We start from the raw sequence: 18,437 nt of genomic DNA, 5'->3' as shown, positions 1-18,437 counted from the left end.
GCAAGTGCATCAAGTCAACTACACATGCTCTGGAAAATTCTAGCAGATTCCTGAGCTGGAAGAATCTGGTACCCGATTTAGCGTTATCAGATGATGTCAACAAGATGGGTGGCTATTTGTCCACAGAGAACACCTGTTACAGGTAAGCAACTCTGCGCGTTCTCTCTGTCTTCAGTGCTGTGAGCTTTTCCCTCTTTCTTCCTTTCTCCGCTCTCTTGTAACCTTTCCCTTCTCCTGTGACCCTTCTCTCTTACTTCAGTGCTGTCCCAGATCGTTGTCTCGGCACTCGCGAACGGTGATAGGAAGAGGACGAGAGTCGAGCACCGAGCGATTGATGCGCATGGCGGCTTTCTTGGCGCACGCGTAATGCTGTTTCTGGGGGAGAGACATCGGCAGCGGGCAGGGGAGAGTGAGGGTTTCAGCAGACTTATCACCGGCATCATCCCCGGACGCGGAGAGAATCCGCACCCGGAGTAAGGGATACTGAGTCCACGGTATTGGGGGTTCCTGGCAAAGAAGGGATGGGAAGTTCTTTATAATTGGAGGGCGGGGTCGCTCTAATATATGGTAGTGGATCCTAGGAAGAAAGGGGGGTTGGAGGACAGGGTTATCTTTTTCCCGTGAGATAAACAGGGAACTTTATCCTTACTGTGGTTTGCACTGCTTTTAAGCTATGGACTTTCAATGAAAGTTGCTTTTTAATGTAATATTTTAAATAATGGCACCAGAGATCTACGCGTGGGGTGGCCTCCATCCTGGCCATTGGAGTAAACAGCTTTGCTAATATTGAAAATGGTTTGCCTGAGGTGGCGTGTGAATTACTAGAAGGATGGGGAAGATGGCTCATAAGGATAAAATCTCACATTATATGTGTTTACTTTTAAGGCACTAGAATATCTTCATATCTAAGTGGATGCCCTGTCAAAATGTCAGAGGTCCAGGAAACCGCTGACACATTAGCTGAAGTTGCCCTTACTGACCCTGGCACACCTGCAGTACAAAGTGACTTGGTCTCAAATCCGAATGATGCCACATTCACCATTGGTGCGACTGTTCCAACTGGCTTTGAGCTCACTGCTGCAGAGGAAGTGAAAGAAAAACTGAGCTCAAGCTGCAGAATAAGCAAAGATCGGGGGAAAATATACTTTGACATTCCCATGGATAGCCTTTCCCAGGTTGGTTTTAAACAAAATTGACATCCACCTGAAAGGCTATGGATATAATGAACGGGTTCACATGTATTCCAAAGATGTGTGAAACAGTGTCTTATGAACAAGACCAAAAGAGGAAACAATAGAGCCAAATAGCAGGCAAGTTACTGTTTTGAAGTGTTAAAGACTCAGCAGATTCCAGATTCAAACACTGTAATATCTTAGACTGAAGTCTCATTTAAAAAAATTCACAAACATTTTTTTTTAATTAAACAGTACATTACAGACAAAAAGAGGGTTATAAGTGTCCTGGTTTCCAGTGAACTGTCACTTTATAATAAGAGAGAAAACTATCAATTACAGACACCTTTTTCAAGCTAATTCCAGTAACATGCCCATACAATAGTAATGCCATACCAACTCATGTCACACCATATCAAATCTTATCATATCATAGTAACATAAATAATTGCAGAGAGAGACAAATGGCCAATCCAGCCTGTCCAGCAAGATTTTTCAGGGTTAGAATTGCTCTGTGCAGAATACCCCCTTCTGTTTAGGTTTGCAACTGCTTTTCCATGCAGGTTACCTCACTGCTTTATTACCATCGGGGCTTAATTTGTAGATAAAAAGGAAATAGAACTGTGGAGCTTTGAGAGAGGGAGAGGATCTTGGCCAGGTGAGACAGGGTGAGGACAGGACTGCTTGTGAACTTTCTCTCCCAAACATACACTCTAACACACTTTTCTTCCTTCTTACTCCAATGATCCTCCCCTCTCAGCCCCCATTAGTGCATCACCCCCTGGCTATTCGTCACCCACCAAAACTGATTTACATCATCAGCTCTACTCCACTTCGTCAGATCCTGGGAAAAAAGATGGCAAAAAAACATTCTAGATTGTTCTTTCAGAAATTAAGCCCTGGGTAAAAGACACAAAAAGGCACAAGTTTGAAACTTGTGAGTAGTAGCCAAGGTTGAAGCCTTGGTGATTGGCATTACTGCTCACAAGTAATTCAGTCCCTGTGTATCTGTTCTTTTGGATACAGTGTCTGCATCAGGATCACACCCTGTCCTGTTCTCTACACAATAGGAGGGGAATGGCCGAATTAGGGAGCAGAATGGCTTTTTGCAGGCTGCATGGAGGGGAGGGGCTTGAACTTCTGCTGTTCTCTCTTAAATCTGAAAAGAAAAGGTGGAACTCAGTTCCAGACAGTTCCCCCACAAATTAAGCCCTGATTACCATCTTTTGCGTTTATTTCATGCCCTCTTGAATTCTAGTTCTGCTTTTTTCTTCACCACCTTCACTGGGAAGGCATTCCTGGTATCCATCACCTTTTCCATGAACAAATATTTTCTTGACGTTGTCCTGAGTCTACCCTCTTGGAACTTCATATCATATATATCTTGTTTGGACTTCAGTGGGTATAGAAACTTTTCCAAAGTTGCTGTTTCCCAGATCTAATTGTTCAGTTAGTTGAGGTTCAGATTTCTGGTGATAAGTTGAAGTACCAACTGTTGAACTGTCTTCACCTTTTACCCTGCAGAGTTCCAGCAGGGCTGTACACAGTCTTTTTGGAAAATGTCACTGACAAGATGTCTCCTCCCCCTCCCTCTCTCTTCCCACCCAAGGTTCATCGTCTGAGGTCAGTTGATAACCTTTTTGTGGTTGTACAGGCATTTGCAGATTATCAGTTCAAAGAATCTAAGGTGAGTTAATTGGCAAATGAAGCTCTTAGGGCCTGAGTCACTAGGTTTTTTTTTGTTGTTTGTTTATTATGTATAGTCAAAATGGGAATAAAGTGATTTGGGCTCAGTGAGGAAAAAAAAATAAGAATGCTATATGGGGGTGGGTTGTTCATGTCTTCAATTTTAATGAAACTTTATTTGAATTAAATTTTAAAGTGAAAAAGATAAAGGATTTTTTCTTCATGCAAACCTTTAATGTCCTGAGATGCTGGAGTGTTTCTTGTTTGTGAGTATTGTCAAGACTGGTCATGATGCTCTCTAAAAAGGGGGAGCCTGTTGATAAACTTTACAAGTCTGATATTGTGTAGATAATGCTACCACCAAGTGACGCTGGTGAAGGACAGACACTCCTGAGGCATTCTCATGACCCCAGTGTCCATCTCTTGCTCAGGACGCGGCTCTGGAAGACATGCAGCAGTTAGCAGGGAAGCTGCCCTGGGAACCTGCTCTGCATGTGTGGAAAATCAACACCAGCCTCAAGAAGAAGAAAACAAGACGCAAACAGCAAAATCCAGCAAAGGGCAGCAGACAGGGAGCAGCACAAGGACCACAGCAGGGAGAGCTTGGGCCCAGTAATTCTTTGGAAGTAGCACCTGATGTGCAACACAGAAACTCTCAAGAGCATGATGGACAGGAAGCAACATTGCTTTTAGGCGAGAGCTCAGAAGAGAAAGGTAAAAGTGAAATGTAATGCTTTCCTCAAACAATATTCGAAGGGACCTTAGTAGTTCATGTCTGCCTTTCATTCATTTATTCATTAGCCTTCTAAAAGTATCATTTCTACCCACTGCCATACTGGGTGCCTTTTCATTAATATTATTTATGGCTGGCTCATCTGTAGGGACTTTTGTTTTCAGTTTCTATTTTATTTTTTTCCAGAGAATTTTAATGCTAAAACAAAAAAATACAGTTATTGGAAGAATTACTTTGCTATAACACACAGGAGAAAAATCAGTGAAAAAGTAATTTTTCCACTGATTTCTTTTTGTTATAACACTGAAATGCCCTGGAAAAAATAAAATAAAAACTGAAAAGGAAGGTCCCTACGCCTCTGGTGTTCACTGTTTCTCTCTCTCGCTGTCTCTGCTTCCCATGCCATAGAAGATAATGGTGACATAATGTCCAGCTCCAGGAAGGAAGCAGATGAGATCCATGATGTAGGGACCCATGTGCTGAAGTTCCGAGTCACCTGTAACCGCGCTGGAGACAAGCACAGCTTCACTTCCAATGAGGCAGCGCGAGACTTTGGAGGGGCTGTGCAGGAGCATTTTCAGTGGAAAGCTGATATGACCGCCTTCGATGTGGAGGTACAGAGTGTCAAGCTTTCTAATAAATTCTGCTCTTCTGTAAGTTTTATACGACAACAAAAGAGTCCTGCTACTCACACTGAATCTGCATGAGCCATGGACAGATTCATAGCATACAGTGCTATAAACTTTGGGAAAGTATAATGTGCAGCTCTGTAAATATTAGTGGAGAGCATTGTTTACAGCACCATAAAATACATTGGTTCAGAGAACTGTATCTTATGGTGCTGTAAACACTGGTGAACAGATTTGTACCTTACGGCACTGTAAATATTAGTGGAGAGTCATGCTTCACAGAATGTTATTGTGATGCTGAGCAGTCAGAACTAGCCAGAGAACAGACTCCAGGCTGGACTCTAGCAAAAATCTTTATAAGCTTCTTTATTGGTGAACAATAATAAAATAACTTGGTTTGTGCAGTTCAACAAAACAATTGTTACTTAGTTATCTCAAGGCTTCTGAGCTCTCTGGGGGGCCCTCCCTTTTCCCTAGAGCCCTGGCCTCCTATCCTTGCTTGCCCAGAATCTCTTGCTGTGTTGGGAGTTAAGGAGGACCGGTACAGATAGCTGTAGCCGGCCATTTAAGGTGATCTTAGGGAGTTTCTTATATAGTATACTCCCTCACAGTTATATCTTATGGTGCTGTAAACAGGCTGCAGAGTATTATCACTAATGTATACATATAAGTGCGGAATTGTAATGTGTTGGAGAATTCATATGCTGAGAGGTTTTTTTTTTTCCCATTTCACATAATCCATCTGTGACGAAATAGGGATCTTTGTGCCTCTTGTGATTCCTTGTTTTCCCCTGTGAGAATTCCTTCTTCTTGCAAACTCTTAAATTACCATACAAGTGACCACCTGAAATTCTTGACATCTGGGAGGCTCTCCTTTGTGTAATCCAGGACTGAAAGGGTTAACCTCACTCCATTGATACAAAATGGAGGCATTTCTTGCTTTTCACCTGGAAGTTCTGATATTACAGTGTTCTATGAGTGTTTTAAGATTCAGCAATGTGATTGGTCAGGAAGCCAATGTCCTGGATTAGGATTGGTTCTAGAACACTAGCTCCAGAGACCCAGCCCAGAAATCTCAATCCTGATCGAGGAGCACAACTGACCAGGCCTGTGTAAGGATCCTGTCCTACTTCTGAATAGTATCCTGTGGACAGACTGTTACTGGAGCTTCCCTAGGCACTGGCTACTCAAAGTTAATCTTGATTAGATAGTGTTTATTGTATAATTCCTGTTCCTTATCATCCTGCTACACCAGTCCAGACTAGTAGGTTATTGCTGCCTACTAGCAGATGAGACTGAGGAAACACCCTTTTCAGTGACATCATCATTTTGTATATAGGCTGGTGATGCACCGGCAATAGCCAGTATTTCTCTATCTCCAGCAAATGATGGACACATGATGTACTGGTGCAGTAGGATTTCTTGGTGCCCAGACTCTGGTGGAGTTTGCTCCCAGGGCAACATTTAATTTTTGTATACCACCACAGCTGACTCGCACTGGACTATCAAGTTAGCCATCAGAATAATAGATTGAGCAACTTGTACATTCTGGGGTTTTCCAATGATTATAAATAACTTTTCTCTAACAACCACTAAGTTGGAGCTAGAGTCTCGTTAGTAGCCATTGGGCATATCCATATAGCCCAATTTAGGCACTTTATGAGGTTTCCCCAGTTCAAACATATACAATCCATTTCCAGCCAGACTATTAATATTTTTTGTTGAGTACACAAGTGTCTGGTATTATCTGGATCATTATTTTGAGTTTTCCCTGATGGAGCAGGATTTCTGCTCCTAGGGCATAGGAAAATAATTTTTGTGATTGTTCCCTTGATGAAGCAGACCTGGATCATGACTCCCAGGATTCCCTTTGGGGCCTAGTTGAGCAGGGCCTGAATCATGGCTCCTAGGGGTTCCCTTTGGGATCTTGGTGAACAGGGCCTGGATTGTGGCTCCCAAGGATCCTTTCAGGGCCATGTTGGGCACTCAGGGTATCCTTCGAGGACTGGTTGAGCAGGGCCTGGATAGTGAGTTCCAAGGTTCCCTTCGGGGCCAAATTGAGCAGGGCCTGGATAGTGAGTTCCAAGGTTCCCTTCGGGGCCTAGTTGAGCAGGGCTTGGATCGTGACTCCCAGAGCTCCCATCAGGGTTTGGTTGAGCAGGACCTGGATAATGACTCCCAGGTTCACTTTGGGGCCTGGTTGAACAGCATCTGGTAAGTGACTATTGGGTTCACTTTGGGGCCTGGCAAACCAGAGCTGGTGAAGTAGCTCCTGGATTACCTTCAGGCCTGGCAGGTTGTTCCCAGGCCTCCAGCCGAGCCTGATTGAGACTTGAGAAGTCTGATAGAAGAAGCCTTTGGCAGATCCCCCGCTATCTGAGACTTATGAGTGTGGGTGTGGGCCTTTCCCACCCCTTCCTCCTCCCTCTACCATCCCCCTCTGCCCCCCCATCTCCCACACTTGGGCTTATTTCCCTTACTTCTGGGCTGACTGGGCTAAGCAGCAGCAGTAAAACTGCATTCCCTGTACGGACCCGGATCAGTCCAGACTGCTGGGTTATGCCTCCCTTCCAGCAGATTGAGTCAGAGAAAAAAAGCTGAAAGGCACCCCCTGATAACCCGGTGGGCCACCTGCGATCCTTCAGTATTTCTCTGACTCCAACAGATGAAGGATGGCATAACCTACGGTCCTGATCCTTTAAACATTTTTGATTCTTTAATAAGTTGGAAGGGCCTCTGGCTAGATCAAGGTTTTAGTAAGTAGCTTAAAAAAAAGTTTTAAGGCTGAGGGAAGTACAAGGAGTACAGATTCTCCCTAGTGGGACAGTTTCAGTGGCAGCAGGCAAGGCAGGGCCATTGGTCCTAAAGCCTCTATACCTGGAGTACATTTAGAAGCCTGGTGAGAGGGAGGATTTACCGGTGGGCCGGTCCCTCCCCCCTCCATACCTCCAGAGACGTTTCATTCCTCTGTTGAGGGCTACTATTTAATACTTAAACACAGGGATGTTTTATTCCCCTAGTTAATCGGCTCGATTTAAAAAAAAAAAAAAAAAAAGAGACGCGAGAGCCTGCTTATTCTCCCGGGTCTTCAGAAGGGGTAATTCTCTATTACCCAGCTGATTTCCTCTGCAGCTTCACTTACCATGCCGCGTGGATCGTGGTGCTCGGCCTGTGGAGAGCTGGCAGCACGGCTCTCCCGCGAGGGACTATGTTCTCGCTGTATTCCCCGGGGTCAAGGCCCTTCACAGTTGCCTGTAGCAGGCAAAAGAGTATCGCTCCCGCGGCCGTGAGGAGCTGGAATCAGTCAGCTGCTTCAGAGAAAACGGCCGACCCCCATCCCCGATTAGCGCGGGAATGGCGGCCATTTTGGGAGACTCAAGCTCCGATACTGCACAGGGCTCCGGGGGAGGGGATTTACCACCGCCGCTTAATTTAAGTACTGAGAGGCCCCTCGATTCGGGTATTGATCCTCAATCTCCTCCTTCCCTGCCTCGGGGGGGGGGGGGGGCCTTAAAGAGGCAGCACCCCTTTTCTTTACAATTTGTCCTTTTACTGCATAAGGCTTACATGGAGGCAGAGGCTGATTTGGATTTGCAGGGGCCTCCTGCGGCAAAGATCCCCAGGCCTGTGGATGGGCAGGAGACTCCTAGGGCCCCACTACCCTGCCCAGCTCCTGATACAGTGGTATCGCCTCCCCCTCCTGACCCTGCGCCCCAAGACTCTCTTTCTCTGTGGACCCGGGCAATGACATTGATAATTCCGCTCCAGTAGAGGGGGATGATCCGCAGGTGCTCCAGTTGTTTTGAAGGGAGCAGCTGGACCCTCTGATCCCTCATGTTCTCGTGGAACTCAATATTCCAGCTCTGCAACCAGTGGCGGAGCCTTCCCCAGGGTATCCTTTGTTATCGGGTCTTCACGCCCCTCCTAGAACTTTTCCTTTTCACCCGAGGCTCTTGCAGCTCATGACCCGGGAATAGGACGCCCCGGAAGCCAGCCTGCGGGTCAGTAGAGCCATGGAGAAGCTTTATCCACTCCCAGATGAGTCCTTAGAACTTCTCAGGATTCCTAAAGTTGATGCGGCCGTCTCTGTGATCGCCAAGCGCACCACGTGCTCTTAAGGATCTCCAGGACAGGAAGCTGGAGGTTCTCATCGAGCTGACTTTTGAGGTGTCGGCGCTTGGCGTTAGGGCGGCCGTCTGCAGTAGTCTAATGCAGAGAGCTACCCTTAGATGGGTACAGCAGTTGCTTATGGCTCAGGAATTTCCCCTGGCAGAAGCGGAGCGGATGGAAGCGGTGGTCGTTTATACAGCGGATGCCCTGTATGATCTCCTACATACCTCCTCACGCATGATGTCCTCGGCTGTATCAGCAAGGAGGCTTCTTTGGCTCCGCAATTGGTTGGCTGACGTCTCTTCCAAGTCTCAACTGGGGTCCTTCCCGTTCAAAGGCAAGGTTTTATTTGGGGATGATCTCGAGCATCTCATTAAAGACTTAGGGGATAATAAGGTTTACAAGCTGTCGGAGGACAAGCCCATGTACTGGGACCGCCATGTTCTCATTAGGAGGCTCCATGAACTGAAGAACCCCAAGCATTTTGTGCCTGGTGTCGTCTTCAGTCAAAAACTGGAATGGGATGGTCTCCGCCATCACCCTGACAAACCATGCGAAGGTCAAGTGCCATTGCTTCTGGTCTTCCCATGGTGCTCAGCCTGGTCTTTCCTCATGCCAAAGTCGAGGACAATGAACCGGACGTCCTCGGCCTGGAGGAGATCGACAACAGTCGGTCTGGCCCCTATCCACCAGCAATCTCAACAGAACAGACAGTCCCACCGATGTTGATGGTGTGGTGTCCATTTTTGTGGCCAGTGCCGATGGCTCAGACTTCTTTAACCTGAAGAGGTTGTCCATCTTGTTGAGTGGAAGCTGACGTCCCTTCGGGGTCATCTGGGCGCACCCAGGCAGAGGATGCAAACCTCATGAAGATCGGTGATTGACATGGTCCTCGGGCACTAGGGGCATCAGTGGAAGCCAGACATAGCCATGACGGGGTGAAACAAAAGGGGAAAATTACAGAACGATGGCAGCGGGCATCGATGGAGAGCAGGCACCAAGGCACCACCACAATGGGGGGAATAGACCGTGAAAGGAAACTTACCCAAATGCCGAAAACCCTGACTGGGGACACAACAGGGAGGCACCAAGAGAGACCTGTGACACTTTTGAAGAGAGGCAGCAAAAAGACGTTTTCCACGAGGCAAAATGCCAAAGTTTTACAGCTCAATCAAACTGCAATGCTGACAGCAATGTGGAAGAAAGAGACTGAAGAGGGACCCTGCGTGAACGTGTGGTATAGGGCATGATGGGTATGCTCAGTGTGCCTAGTCAAAGTTTCTAGACAGGTAGTCTCTCCCCTTGTTACAGATTCTTTGAACTTTCCTTAGGTATTTAAAAGATGGCTAACTAATAACTTTCAACTAACCAATAGGCCTTTATTCAGCAGATTTCATGGGGAGAGGCAGCTTCAGAATCCTCATTGTCTATGTAAATCAAGAAGACGATTCACTCATCCTATTGTTGAAGGACCAACAGGTTCCAAAAGTGCTTCAAGCTCATTCTATGAGAGCTCAGGCTTCTTCTTAAGCAGTCTTCAGCACCTGCTCTGGAGGATATCTGTAAGGCAGCCCACTTGGTCTTTCATTTCTCTCATAGATGCTATGGATTAGGGGTGCAAGCCAAGGGAGATACTGCGATGGAGCAGGCATTCTTGGAGCAGCCCTATCTTCTTACCACGTGTTGGAATGGGCTTGGGTATATCCTACTAGTCTGGACTGGTATAGCAGGATGATAATGTGACTTTTAGTCTTACCTGTTAATTTCCTTTTCTTGAGACTTGCTACACCTGTCCAAGACCCTCCTGGGAAGTCAGGGCCTGCATTGTTATCCTTGGTAGCGGACTCTGGTTTTGCAGAAAATTTTGATTTTGCCTTTGATACATCTTCGAGACTGCTTCTTCTGTTCTATTTTCTTTCTGTGGTGCTGCATGTTGTGTGCAGTGCTGTACAGAGATATGTGGGATGCGGTCCCTGTTCAGCAGAGTGTGCTTTCTAAGCAGGACAAACAGGAGAGTTTCTGCTGTCCCTCCTGTTTATGAAGTCTCTATTTATTATTCCTAAAGTTAATTGTGTTTTAGGGGCAATTGGTATTTTCCATTGCTTTGACAGCACCAGCCTATATACCAAATGATGATGTACTGAGAAGGGTGCGTCCTCAGTCTCCATCTGCTAGTAGGCAAAGATGACCTACTAGTCTGGGCTGGTGTAACAGGACTCAAAGAAAGGAAATGAACAGGTAAGACTAAATTTCACTTTTTCCTTTCCTTATAGCTTTTATAGTTCACTGTATTTCCTTATCATAGCTTTTATAGTTCACTGTATTTCCTTATTTATAATAAACGATTTAGTTTATCATCACTGTGACTGATGGATGATCCTGGCAATTTTTTTTTTTTTGTATTTGGTCTGTAGGTGCATTTCTAGGTATGGTGTGACACTTGGGTTTTGGGGAGTCTCATTCTCCCTAGAAACCACCAGGGAACAACTTGCGGGCAGGGTATTTTACCCACAGGCAGGTGGGAGGTTACTAGTGTAAAGACACATACGCAGGTGCAGGCAGGTTTGAGCTGTGCTTGGCAGGTCCTCTCCAAGTGTCCACAGGGTTAACCCTGAGTGGGCGTTAGGGGTGGCACTAAGTGTTGTGTGATACCATCTCTCTGCACCTCACAATGCCACCTTCTGTTGTAGGTCTTATTGAACATTCACAGTAATGAGTTGGTGGTGGCAATTGCACTGACGGAGGAGAGTCTACACCGGAGGAATATCACACACTTTGGTCCCACAACACTGCGATCCACCCTGGCTTATGGCATGCTCAGGTCAGGAAAAAGCTTCACATGTAAAAGTGTGGCAAAGTTACAGCCATGATACTGTTCATCCGTTGCATCCCTCTCCACAGTCTCTCTTTATTACTTATCTTGTCCTTGATAAAAGGTGTGCACGTTTTATTAGGGCTACACTTCCTGTTTCTAAAATGTTCTGCCTTCCTACCTACTGAAGATACTGAGAGGATTATTATTTTCTTATTTTCGATGTGTCAAAGCACTGATAACAAATGACAGACCACTACTATTTCATGGCTCATTTATAATGTTTTAGTAACTTCATCTGTGTACATAGTTCTGTACAAGATTACATGATTAGCGTCCCTGCCCCTAAGAGTTTGCAGTGTAAGTTGTGGCCTGGGAGATTTAGTACCTGATCACTGCTAGTATGTGCTCTGTTATCCAGGCTCTGTGACCCTCAGCCTACTGATGTAATACTGGATCCCATGTGTGGAACAGGAGCCATTCCCATTGAGGTATTTCTTGTGTTTACATGCTCTATATGATAAAATTCAGATAAACATTTACAGTAATTAGCAATGAGGAAAAATGCAGATTAACCAGATTTATCAAGGTCAAACGGTTTCATTGAATATATCCACCTTTGAGTTGAGTATATTAAAAGTGTTTCCCAAACTTCTCCTGGAGGCACACCCTGGGATTACAATGTATGCAGATCTGTTCCATGCATATTCATTATGGATATCCTGAAAACCCGACCAATTAGGTGTGCTTCCAGGAAAGGTTGGGAAACGTATTAAAGTTCAGCTTTCACCTTGTTAAAGGGACACAACATTCCTCTTCTGCTGAAAGAAACCCTTACTGACAGACCGATGCAATAATCATAAGAACATAAGAACATGCCATATTGGGTCAGACCAAGGGTCCATCAAGCCCAGCATCCTGTTTCCAACAGTGGCCAATAATAAACTAAGTCTATTCCATGCTACTGTTGCTAGTAATAGCAGTGTATTTTCTAAGTCAACTTAATTAATAGCAGGTAATGGACTTCTCCACTAAAGTCCAGCACACAGTTTAACACACAATTAAATGTTTTAAACTCCCGATGCAGTAAACTTAATGATATGCTAATGCAACAGGAGTTAAAATGTGTGTTTGATGAGTTAAACGTGCATTCAACATGGACTGAATGCATATTTTAATTTGGGAGGGGAAGTGAGGGAGCCACCAGAACAGTCAGGCTGATGACAGTCACTATCACTTAGCCGGATAAGTACTAATGTTTTGGGCAAGTGGCAGCAGCTAACCTCTGCCCAGCTAAGTCAGTACTTGTTTGGCTATCTGGCTGGCCTCAGGAAAATCTTTTTTTTTTTTTTTGGCCAATCCATCGCCAGATAGCAACTCTGGAAACTTTACTTCACCTCTGACAAGGGATAAAGTTTCCAGCGTTACAAAAAAGTGTGTGTTCGGCCAGTGCACCTCTCTGCATTGGGAGGACATAATCTCTTTAGCATGGAATTTCCATGTGAGGGCGCTGAGCTGACCGCACATTTTTTTGAACATTCATTTTGTGAGCGTAAAACTCCTTGCTGCATGGTCAGTAAGATTTACACTCAGAAACTGAGCGGTCAAGAGCAGGTAAACCTGTGTGTTCAGCTGAATGCCCTTTCCTGCATCAGCCTGTTTGGGAGTTGCTGGGTGCGCTTATGCAATCCTGACAGAGCCCCAGGGAATTCGCACAATCCCAGTGCTCCATGTCATTCTTGCATATCCATGGTGAAGCCTCGGGGAACTTGTAAGATCTTGATGCAGCCCTAGCACCCTCCCATGGTCCTGAGGGGTTTGCCGTGACATCCAGGTTACAATACCACATTACGGCATTCACCTGGGCTCTGAGACAGAAACTTATTAATGCAGTGGCTGCAGAAGACAGAGCTGGAGTAAGATTGAGACAATAGAGTGTGGAAGGTGTAGCTTAAATTGAGCCATGAAGATAGTGTGGAACAGAGCATAGAGAGAGTTTGAGGGAACCGCCGAGTGAGAGCTGGTCAGTTGTGAAAAAGGGGGTGATTGGAAGGTTTTTGAAATGTCTTTTGCGATTTGCATTTCTGACTAGTTACTTGTACTTTCAGGGAGTAAGCGAATGGTCTCAGAGTTTCTTTGTAGCTGGTGATAACAACCCCCAGGCAGTGAATAGAGCTGCAAATAATATTCTGTCCTTACTGAAGAAGCGTCAGAGCAAAGAAAGGTAAAAATATTATACTGCTTAGTGCTTACTACTTCCATGTGAGCTAAGGGAAAGGCCTCACTCTTCCCATCCGTTTCATATCTTTACTTCCCATCCAATACATATGGATTTATCATGCATACCTCTTGTCCTTTCTCCTTCCACTGTATCTCTAACATTGCCTCGCTTTACATCTTTCCTTTCTCTGGCCGTCATCGGGGACACATCCCTTGCTACCAAGAATATTTTCCTGTTTCCTACCCCATCAACTCATCTTGTTACAGATTGATAGGTTTGGCTCCTTGAGAGCTATTTCAGTTGCTATTTTTACTGTCCACTAGATGTCACCAGAGCACAGCACTTAGCTCAGTTCTTCTCCAGGGGCTGAGAGATCTGTTTTAGCAGAAACCCAAGCCAGAACTGGAACCCAGGTTTGCTGCATGGCCGTGCAGATTGTTAACTGCTGTAAATCCAAGAGGCAGGAAGCTGGGATTGAACCCAGGTTTCCTGTAAGGCAGTGCATTAAAGGCTGTGAGCCCAAGAATTGGAGGTGAGACAAGAATGGAATTTCACTTTCACGACTGGCATTGTAGGGAGCCCAGAGAGCAGGAGCCTGAGCTGGTGCTGGAACTCAGGACTCCTACTTGGTTTTTCAAAGCTATAATTATTAGATGGTCAAATTTATGAAGCCCACTGAATATTTTCCTCTTCTCTTTCCCATCAGCTCCTCATGGGGTTTGCCAATCGATGCAGTCCACTGGGATATCTTCAACCTCCCCCTGAGGACGGGCTCTGTGGATGTCATTGTAACAGACATGCCCTTCGGAAAGAGGTGGGGACCACAGAAGCCTTTTCCTGTTAGCAGCTTGCAGGTTTCCATAGAATGCTATTCTAAAAGAAATGGGTGTCATCTGGTGAATCAAAGGAGCAGTCACTTCTCAAGCATGACTGAGCTGGAGTGTCTCTCTCCTTATAACATTGTTTTATTCTGTCTTGGATTTATATCCCATCTTTCTCCCATGAAACCCAAAGCAGCTTACAATAATAAAATATAAACATTCAGTTCTATTAAACATGAAGATGTACCACCAACATGCTGTCATGCCTGCTCCATTCCAGCAGACCCTCCCCCCCCCCGAGGATATTTCATTGTGCTGCTGCAGCTCTCTTTCGTTTAAACAAATTCAGCATCTTTTCACCATCCCCTGTTCTGCAGGCTGCCGCCAGGACCCACACCCTGAGCAGAGTATGGCTGTCTTCCCGCACTCTTCCAGGGCAGTCATGGCACCTGTTCTGATGCCTTGTTTCACTGCTGGTGAAAGCTGCTAGCAGGCTGCCATGGTCCACAGCTCCAAAGAGTCCCTCAGTTCTTGCTTCCTCTGCCTTTTTTATTTTGTTGTAATTTTATGGTCAAGACAAGAAAAAATAGCCAAGTCAGAAGAAGCGCAGGAGGGCAGCTGGGGGGAGAGGGTGGTGGGAGAGAGGGGTTAGAATTAGGAAGTGACATCAAGACCCCAACCTCATTCACAAGCCCCCTGGCTCAGGCCCTGCTCCACTGAGGGAGGGAGCACTCTGCTTTCACCTCAGGAGCTTCTTGTTTTATTCTTTCTTTTTTAAAACTATCCTAGGGTGCTGCTCAATTGAGAAGAAAGAGAACTAGTTTTTCGCCTCAAGAGCTGCCTGAAAAAGAATTCCAATTTAGCCTATTAGGCCTCAGTCTACAGCATTGGGGTGCAACTTTACCATCTGCTGGAGACAGAGAATAGTGGCAGTCTGAGGTTGGCATGGATGCATATAAGGACGACGTCAGCAAGCCTGTGCACCTCTGTCTTCAACTGCTGGTCAGGGTGCATAACCTATTCGTCTGGGCTGATTTGACTGGATGAAGAGGAGCAAAGATTTGGTGGCAGAAAATCTGCCTGTTACATAAAATAAGAGACACATTTTACTATGGAAACCAAGGAAAGGTGGAAAGAATTCCACAACAAGGGGGCAGGGTATGAAGCTGGGGAAGGTAGGGGTAAACCCTGGAGTAAGGTAAGGAAATATTTTTTTCTCAGAAGCAGTAGATGTATGGAACAGTATGGAGGAAGTGGGGCAAAAATGGTAATAGAATAGCATTGCAGTAGGACAGGGACTGGGCAGAGAGACTAGATAGGCCTGGAGCTCTGCGTAACCTGCTTTTGTGGAAAGCTTCAGGTTGGTGTATGGAGGGCATATTGATTCCATTTCTGGTACTTATCTACTTGCCTGAGATGCAAAGGGTGGCTCATCTAGCTCTTGCATTTGCCTCCACAGGATAGGATCCAAGCGAAAGAACTGGGACCTGTATCCGGCGTGTTTGCGAGAGATGAGCCGAGTGTGTAGGCCTGGGACTGGCAGAGCTGTGTTGCTTACCCATGACAAGAAGTGTTTCCTCAAGGTGCAAAAGCCCCTGCATTTGCCCCAATTCCTATCTCCCCCACCCCCTCAAGTGTGCTGGGAACATCATATGCTGTTTTGGTACCTCTGAATACTGCTGCTCCTGCTCTTTGTTTGGTTACAGAGCAAACCTTAGGTGAACTGAACGGATAATCATCCCAGCTGCGGCAGTGCTCTGAGCAGACTGTGCCTCTGCTATGGAAAGGAGAATAGAACTGCATAGAAAAAGGGGTGGGAAGGGTGGCAGTGGGGCAATAACTAAAAGAATCAGCTTTAACAGAGAGACAACATTATGAAAGTGAAAACATTGTTTTCTTGGTTTTAATAGATTGCTGTGGAAAGCAGCAGTTATAAAATCAACAAAAGCTAGAGCTGGAAGGGACCTGAAAGGGTGATTTTATTGTCTTGCGTCTCTAGTTCCATGTACTCTGTTACAAATTCTGAATCGTGAGCCTCACAAGTCAGGTGGGCTCAGGCAATGGATAGAGAATCATAAGAGATATGGACTGAACAGTGATGGAAAGATGCAGAATGCAAGAATTTGGTGTGTTAAGAGCTGGAGAAAAGGGTGTGGTAATCTGGTCACATTAGAAAGATGTCTTGCATAGTGACTCCTGACTATGCTGCTGCTGCTGTAGCAGGAAAAATATTTTTCAATTATTTTGTTGGCAGCTGAAACAAAATTGCTAATGTCCTTTTTGTTCAGATTGTTATTTAATTCCTGAGGGGATGACTATAGCGAAGCGTTCCTGTTCAGTCACTCCCACAATTATGAATCTCAGTAATATGGCGGGGGGTGGGATTGAATCCCACAAATACTCACAAAGCTGGAATCCAGCATGTGTGGCGCTGAGTCTGCTGCGATTCAAAATCTCACTTCTCCTTTTATTTTCCCTGCAGGCGTTGGCTAAGACGGGACATCTCTGGCGCAAAGCTCAGACGGTATGGGTGAACATAGGTGGGCTTCATGCCGCGGTTTATCTGCTGAGACGTACCTTTGCCAGGGCCACAGCACACGAGGCAGATCTGGCTTCCATAGAGCACCAGTTCCCTGAAGAAGAGAGGCAGTAGTGCTGCAGTGGTGGCTCCCTTCCTCTACCCTCGGCCAGTGCAAGAGATGTATTTCCCTGCCATCATGTTGCAGGAAGAAATGTCCAGGGAGCTCGGGCAAGCTGTGCGAAGGTGGAGTAAAACCACACAGAGCTGTAACTTAAAAGTACATTATATTTAAAAAAAAAAAAAATGCAATCCAGGTGCCTCATTAGATGCTGCCATGAATGTTTCAGTGTGTCATGGAGGAATATGTTAGAGCACACTTTAAAATTTAGATTGAAGGGCTTGAGTGTCGTCTTTTGTTTTCAGTTGTGGGGACATGATGATAACTTTGAAACTTTTGCTTTTCTTCTTACGTTTGTTATTGTTCTTGTTATACTAGTTATTTCCTGTTGGGGTTAGATAAAAATCTGCTGTCTGTGCATTGCATTTAAGAGACTTATGAGAGCCTACAGAAGAGCCTTTGGGAGAAGCAGCATCACTGGCTGACACCTGAGCCTGCAGGAGTACAGCAAAATCATCCTGCTGAGGCCGCATAGGGGGCTCAGAGGACAGCTGATAGAGAAATTTGCAAACAGGGTTCTTACCATTGCCTGTCCCTTTGTGATTACAGGCATTGATAGCTGAGTATCTACTTTCCCAGGAGAGGTGCAGTGCTGCTCTACAATCCTTCTGTAAAGTTATTATGTTGCTCTGTGTCTGAATTCTAAGACAAAGGGCTTGTTTGGATTTGTTGTTAGGATAATAAAAATTTGAACTGCAGTACTTGTGTCGTACTTGTCTCACCTTAGTGCTACTCTTAACACCTACTCAGCATTAATCCCATAGACACTTGAGCCCTTACACTGCAAGCCCTACACTAGCAACCTGCCAACTGGGTTCCTACTCGCCTCTGGGATGTACCCTTCCCACAAGCTATCCCTTGGTGGTTTCAAGGAACACTGAGACCCCACAAAGCCCAGCAGTCACGCAGTTTCTAGAAATGCACCTACATACCTAATACACAAAAAATGCTGGGATCACTAATAAACCACAAAAACAATGCACAAACTGTTTTTAGAGGGATATGAATATCACAAAACATGGTATCACCTCAAACCAATCTTCAAATGATTTTCTTTAACATTTTACAAACCGAAGAAAAAATCTCTCAATATTTGAAGAAACTATCGAATGCAATTGTTTATCCACCAACAAGGCAAAAGAAAAACTTTTAGGGGAAGAAGAGGAAGGTTTCATACAATTTCATATCATCGCATCCAGCAATGTATGGCATTTTTAATCATGAACCAACGTCCTCCAACCCATGAATATGTTTTCTATTTTTAACGTGATTGAATTTAATGAAAAAATCTTGAAACTTTTCTTTAGAATTTTTCTTAAAGTTTTTTGTCACCCACAATTGGGCTTTCTTCAACCTTCTATTTTTCAAGAAGCCCTTGAACAATTCTCAAAAACGCCGACACACAGTTTTACAGCAGGGAACTTCCCCGTCACTTATCTGTATTGGGATTTTTTGAAGTTTTTTCCACCCACAATTGGGCTCTTTTTTCAAGAAGCACCCAAACGATTCTCAATGATGCCGACACAGTTTCTTTTTAAATAATTTTACAGCGGG

General features: G+C 45.2%; 1 protein-coding gene across 2 annotated transcripts; it reads left to right on the top strand.

Annotated features, from left to right (window-relative positions):
• Positions 1-311: 311 nt before the first annotated feature.
• On the top strand, positions 312-17,581 carry THUMPD3 (THUMP domain containing 3). Of its 2 annotated transcripts, none has more exons than XM_029601438.1 (11): positions 312-494; positions 886-1,175; positions 2,782-2,859; positions 3,290-3,572; positions 4,000-4,205; positions 11,021-11,151; positions 11,564-11,633; positions 13,251-13,366; positions 14,070-14,177; positions 15,644-15,767; positions 16,667-17,581. In XM_029601438.1, exons 2-11 carry the CDS (start codon positions 927-929, stop codon positions 16,835-16,837), a joined length of 1,536 nt encoding a protein of 511 aa, XP_029457298.1. In that variant the 5' UTR covers positions 312-494; positions 886-926; the 3' UTR covers positions 16,838-17,581. The 2 variants fall into 2 exon arrangements, with proteins under 2 accessions (XP_029457298.1, XP_029457297.1); XM_029601437.1 differs by having other exon boundaries at positions 313-473.
• Positions 17,582-18,437: the final 856 nt, after the last annotated feature.

The sequence above is a fragment of the Rhinatrema bivittatum genome, chromosome 4 (assembly GCF_901001135.1).
Source record: "Rhinatrema bivittatum chromosome 4, aRhiBiv1.1, whole genome shotgun sequence".
In the NCBI taxonomy this organism is placed as follows: domain Eukaryota; kingdom Metazoa; phylum Chordata; class Amphibia; order Gymnophiona; family Rhinatrematidae; genus Rhinatrema; species Rhinatrema bivittatum.
Note: the sequence above shows the minus strand (reverse complement) of the source record. Positions and strands in the feature narration are given on the sequence as shown.